The sequence below is a fragment of the Nicotiana tabacum genome, chromosome 23, assembly GCF_000715075.1.
Source record: "Nicotiana tabacum cultivar K326 chromosome 23, ASM71507v2, whole genome shotgun sequence".
Lineage (NCBI taxonomy): Eukaryota > Viridiplantae > Streptophyta > Magnoliopsida > Solanales > Solanaceae > Nicotiana > Nicotiana tabacum.
The window spans coordinates 97,958,372-97,964,828 of NC_134102.1; the positions used below are offsets into that span (position 1 = coordinate 97,958,372).

At 36.9% G+C, this 6,457-nt stretch overlaps 1 protein-coding gene across 1 annotated transcript; it reads right to left on the reverse strand.

The window, feature by feature from the left end:
- Positions 1-721: 721 nt before the first annotated feature.
- LOC107759462 (vacuolar-processing enzyme-like) lies at positions 722-6,115 on the reverse strand (the record flags this gene model as incomplete). Its single annotated transcript, NM_001324644.1, is given in 11 exon segments — positions 722-1,037; positions 1,250-1,456; positions 2,107-2,316; positions 2,530-2,578; positions 2,817-3,016; positions 3,160-3,245; positions 4,681-4,837; positions 4,923-5,095; positions 5,164-5,181; position 5,183; positions 5,829-6,115. Coding segments are annotated over 11 exon segments (1,440 nt in total), but the record flags the coding sequence as incomplete, so codon positions are not given.
- Positions 6,116-6,457: the final 342 nt, after the last annotated feature.

The window sequence follows — 6,457 nt, forward strand, 5'->3', positions numbered from 1 at the left end:
TTCAAGAATATTTGACCAAAAAAATAAAGAATTCAGAAGTACGGGAACAATTGCCAGCTAATATAATAGTAAGAGAAATGTATATTTTTAGCCGATCACAAAAATAATAGACGACAAAATGTAAATTATTTGTATATATGTGTATAATATACTTATTTTATATACTTTTTGGCTAGCGAATGCAATTAATTTCGGCCGATCAGCCAATTTTGTATTTTGCCATATTAATAAATGCAGGATTAATTTCCATACAAGCTGAAGCCCCAAAAATACTGAAAGCAACTTCTCTTTGTGATGTTTAATTGTCCATTTTCAACGAGCTTCAAGTAGAATATCTCTCTCTCTCTTTTTGAAAGGTTAGTTATTGCAGATTTTTTGAGGGGAGGATGAAGTGACCTTAAATTCCACAACAGAAATTGAATAACATCCCCGATTTGTGCTAATTTTCATGATCAGGTCCGTGGGAGGCCAGAACTTACAAAGAGAAATACTAAGTTTATTTTTAATATAGTTCTCATATTTTCGTATTAAGTGCAATATCATAGTTATTAAATATCTATCCTAGTGAGTTAGGCTTATCAATTGCACACAAACCTACTTCAGCTCACTTTTAATTAATGCTTATCAATCATATGCATTAACACAACAAAGTGATAAGCATCTGTCAGCTTTACTTATACAAGATCACCACCATGTTAAGAAAGAAGCATATGTACAATCATTTTTTTCTAATAACCAATGTACATTAATTTATTTTTAAGAAAAGGCATATTTACAATCATTTTACATAAAGATATACATGAAGTCAATGATACCAAGAAGATCATACCCCGAGAGATCAGAATTTGTGTGTCCTATGCACTAAATCCCTCGTCGAGCGAACTCCAAGAGTTGGAAGGAATACTCACACAAGCTTGTGCTGATGCTTTGGCTATCTGCTCCATTGTTATACAAGAGTTGCATATGTTAGCAACAGCACGCATATGTTTCATTCCATACTGGGACAATGATCCACAACGTGTCTCAAATGTTCTTACCTGAAAAAGGTTAAGGAAATTACATCTTTGATAAGCATAACTTCAAGCAGAACAACAGGGGAATAAGACAGAAATTGTCACATCGTCAATTGTCATATGAACAGCTCTGTATATTAAAAAGACCACCCTGCCCCTAGCCAAATCTTCAACGCATTAGGTAAGTAAAGATTCTGAAGATAAATGGTTTGAACAGAGATCTAGAATATGCTTACAAAGGATTTAAGACAATTCCAATCATCAACAAGAGGCTCGCCAGTAGGTCGGACTCTAATCAGCACGTCAGGACCTTTCTCAATTCCGAATAGAAGCCTCCCAACAAGAGCAATGCTGTCATCTATGTGCATTCTGTGTGACATAGCTTCACTCAGCTGCTTCTGGGCTTCAACTTTCCTAACAGAACCTTGAGGAGCCTTGAGGAACTTCCATTTTTCAGGAAAAAATTAGGATATTAGCTGCATCTAATTTTAAATCAAACCAAATGAATTATACCCAGCAGTATGAGTGATCAAATCAAGAAGAGACTGACAAATGACAATCTACATTTACATGGTATGACTGATTCCTAGGCATCGCGAAATTAAACCAAAGAATTATGCCCTCTAAGAAAAACCATAAATTTTCCTCAAATGACACTCTATATTTACATGTTATGACTGATTCCTAGGCATCGCGAAATTAAACCTTAGAATTATGCTCTCTCTAAGATAAACCATAAACTTTCCTACTCCACAGTGCATCTTAATTACAAAAGTCTCTGACCCATAATAATATCCTCAACCCAATCTGTTTATCTTTACTTGTTAACTAGTCCAATATTTAATAGCTTATCGGGTAAAAAATTCTTGCAATGATCTTCGCAAAATATGAGTTTTGTTGCCTTGAATGCTTCTCTAGAACCACAAGAAGCATCTGGTTTTTATTTCAGTTAGCCATCAAAACTGCACCCTTACTATTAAGGGTTCCATCAATGTAGTAACACAAGTGAAATATTCAATCAAATCACTTGGAAGTTGATGTTTGGACTATTAAATCACCAATATTACACTGGCTAAAGGAGCTTAGTGAATACCTTGTCCCAGAAATGCAAAAGATCTGCATCACGTTGGTTAACAGGCTTTGCAGAGAGCAGTGAGGAATTCTCGTCCAGAAAAGTGTAATTATCATTTGCGGGATTGGTCCCCATATAAAGGGAAAGAGGATCATCCATTAGCTTCAGATCACCATATTGCATGACATGCGAACTTGCATAGGGAAATGAGTTAGCAGTTCTCCTTTTAACCTGCAAAATCAGGATGTCAGAAGTTTCTTTTTAAAGAAACAATAATGAAAAGGCATCTATAATCTTCCCTAGTAAGGCTTGTCAGCTATTCTGCCTTATCATCTAAGAAGAAACACTTCCTAAACCAAAATAAGTAAAAGAACTAAAGAAGAAGAAAGAGAAATAGAAAAATTCCTTTCAATTGCATATACATAGTTGTCAAGAAACTCTTACCAGCTCATATTGCATTCCTAAAGTTTCTCTTCGGAGATTGTGTTTTTCACTGTTCATGTAGAAAGATCATAGTTAGTCAACAGACAGCAGAATTTACAGAAACAATAAAAATACCACCTAAAAGAACTCGAAATCGTTATATTTCTAAATATTACATCATCAAACCGTAGAAAACACAGACATGCCACTCGCATTGGCAAGTCACCTGCTCACAAACTAGTAAGCTGAAGAACAAAGAGGAGAATCGAAAAGGAGGATGGAAAGAGCATCTGAAAGCCTGTGAATACCTATCTTCCATCCAAGATACAGCGTACAAGTCACCCAAGCAGGTCTGGTATTCTGGAGGAGGACCTGGATAGTCTCCTGGACAGTAGGTTCCCCAACTGTCCTCTTCAGCATTTGATGCTGTTGTTGCATAGATATTAAGACCTTCAGGTAGAAGGCCCTCAAATATACTCCCAGATTCACAAGCCTCAATGTAAAAGACCTGAAGATCATTTACGGGATATGACAATAAGCAATTGCGTCAACCGGATTGACCCCAAAAATCTCTGACCCTCAACAGTTACAAGCCATAGACAGAAAATTAAAACTGAAAAAAGAAGAAACGAACTGACAAAAGCGACTTACTAAGCTTTTGTATGTCCCTGAAGCATGCTTCCTTTTCAAGACATCAATTAAATCATCAGCATAGAGATAAGGGCCACTAGGCATCCCTGATTTGTGAAAATATAAGAATATAAAGCGTTGCAGATTAGTAGTCATTACCAAACCGATAAACTAAAAAAACAATAACAACATAGATTATCAACAAATAATCCAACCTTAAGCTCAACCCTACAATTATTGATACTTCCAGTTGCCCTATTCCTAATAACAGACAACAACAACAACCCAGTATAATCCCATAAGTGGGGTCTGGGGAGGGTAGGATGTACGTAGCCTTACCCCTACCCTGGAAGGGCAGAAAGACTGTTTCCGATAGACCCTCGGCTAAAGATGGTGAAAGAAGCTCTGATAGCAAGTAATAGCAAGACAAATAATTAGAAAACTAAATCGAAGATAGCAATAGAGTATATGAAAGACGTACCGATAACAAGTAATAGCAAGACAATATATTTAGAAAACTAAGTCCAAGGCAGCAAACGAGAATATGAACGAAGTACTGCTAGCAAACTACGGAATTACCGATGGCAAGTAATAACAGAAAAAGACATGCGAATATAACAAACTAAGGAAAAAAGGGTACCGTACTAGCACTAATACTATCGAACTAGAGAAGACAAAGGGAAACGCACGACTACCTACTAACCTTCTACCCTAATCTTCAACCTCCACACCCTTCTATCTAGGGTCATGTCCTCGGTTAGCTCAAGTTGCGCCATGTCACGCCTGATCACCTCTCCCCAAGACTTCTTTGGCCTACCTCTACCCCTCCTCTCACCTCCCAAGGCTAACCTCTCACATCTCCTAACTGGGGCATGTGTGTTTCTCCTCTTAACATGCCCGAACCATCTCAACCTCGCCTCACGCATCTTTGCCTCCACAGGGTCACTCCCACCTTGTCCCGAATAACTTCATTCCTAATTCTATCCAATAAATATCTAGTCGATTCAGTCCACCGAACCTACACCTACATTTGTTAGTACTCCTAAGAATGAAACTGAAATGAACCCTTTTATTAAAAAGAAAAAAGAAAAAAAGAGAAATGAACTGTTCTCCCCAGCAATATTCACATTGGATTCCATGGTGTACCCAAAGACCCAGCTTACTGCATAAAAAGTAAATCCAAAAACTCCAAATTGAGAAGAAAAAAAGGGATGAGAGAGAGTGTGTTTTTCAAGTTTCAACTTTCAAGCCACAAATTCTGTCACAAATATGCAACTAGAATTATGAAAACTAAAAGGGAGATTCAAACTCATAAGTTAATAATATCTAAAGCAAACAAGAAATGGAGCTAAAGCTTATTATAGTCAATAAATCGGTCCAACACAAGAAATAGAATAACAACTGAACAAGAACCAAACTGCCTCCTTTTAAGTAACCACAGACTTTTTTGGCTAGTCCTTAAGGAAAGAAAATTATATGAGCGATTAAGTAACAAACAAGCACCAACAAAGAGGCATCATAAACTCCATGCAGGAAACTAACCAAGCACTCCAGGACCACCATGATCACTGTAGAAGATGAAGATATGATCATTTGGACCACTTTCCACCACCTTCCCACTGCCTCCACTAAGAGCGGCTTTGTTCCCAAGGATAACAGCAAGAAAGTTGTTGGCTGTAACATGATGCCCTGTATAATCCTGCCATAGGGAAATACTATCAGATTAGAGTAAAATTAACTGTTTAAAATTTTAGTTAGTGATTCATGCCTGAGAAAGAACCTACCTTTGGAACTCCTTTATAGACATCGTCACCATTAGGGCTATTTATGATGACTCCTGGCCTAGGATTTTCAAAATTATGAGCAATGTCATCATACATAAACACAATAATATTCTCATCCTTGAGGCCACCTTTCTTCAACAGCTGATATGCGTGACAAACATCTGCCTGGTACAAAAGAGACAAAATTTACAACGCTTATTAGCAAAATAGAAGCAAGAGCTCATAGAAAACAGTGCATTATTCTCATTCCAATAGCCTCGTCTGAGCTCCATTTCAAGTTTTCATCCATATCTAACCAATATTTTTATGCAAACGCAAATTCAGCTTACAAAGTAGCCGCTGCACCTCCAAATTCTCAATAATTAAGAATATGGTACCACATATTTTGGCGTTAGCTTTGTTCAAATAAATCACAGACATTTTCTATTTTCATATCACCTTAATTACCAAACAAAGCCTACATGTTGGTTAGGGTAACTGATAGTATGTCGACATGCTCATAAACAGCTACTTAACTCTAACTGATACCAAAAACCAGAAAATACAAAAACTTCAAAGCAATCATTTTGCCTTCTATTCATCTATAGAGAGAGAGAGAGAGAGAGAGAGAGAGAGAGAGAGAGAGAGAGAGAGAGAGAGAGAGAGAGAGAGAGAGAGAGAGAGAGAGAGAGAGAGAGAGAGAGAGAGAGAGAGAGAGAGAGAGAGAGAGAGAGAGAGAGAGAGAGAGAGAGAGAGAGAGAGAGAGAGAGAGAGAGAGAGAGAGAGAGAGAGAGAGAGAGAGAGAGAGAGAGAGAGAGAGAGAGAGAGAGAGAGAGAGAGAGAGAGAGAGAGAGAGAGAGAGAGAGAGAGAGAGAGAGAGAGAGAGAGAGAGAGAGAGAGAGAGAGAGAGAGAGAGAGAGAGAGAGACACAGCCCATTTAGTACCAATTGAATCATCATCATAATTACCACTGAAAAACGTTGATGCTTCCGATGGTAATTTCAGCACATCCCTGCCGTCAACGGCGGCGACAACTGACAGTCCAATGATCAAGATAGCACTCACAACGTAGCGAACAATCATTGTTCAAACAAGGTAAATCAAAGCTAGTACATCACAGTTAGAAAGAAAAAAAAAAAAGTTTCGTTGACGATATCTTCATTTTCAGTTTTTAATGCTAGTCAATTAATGAGATGATTACGCTTCAATGCTTCATTAGGGCGTTAGATGTAGATTAAACTACTAAAAAGGAGATTAGCACATTTACGAGGAATATCTTTGTGTTTTTTTTTTCGTGTTGCTTTGCTATTCGTTAATTTTAATATTTAATATTCCAACCGTCTAGAAAAGGTGATTAGCTTCCAAGTAAGAACATTGAAATTATTGAAATTAAGTTCAAAAAAATTGAAAAGTAATTTCATATTTAAATAAAAATTCTAGGGATTAGTCCACGGGATAATAAAATTTACTACTATTCTTATAAATATTAAATTTTGATTTTATAATTTCAAAAGTTTGATAAGTTTAATGAAAAAATTAAAACATCAAACTATTCA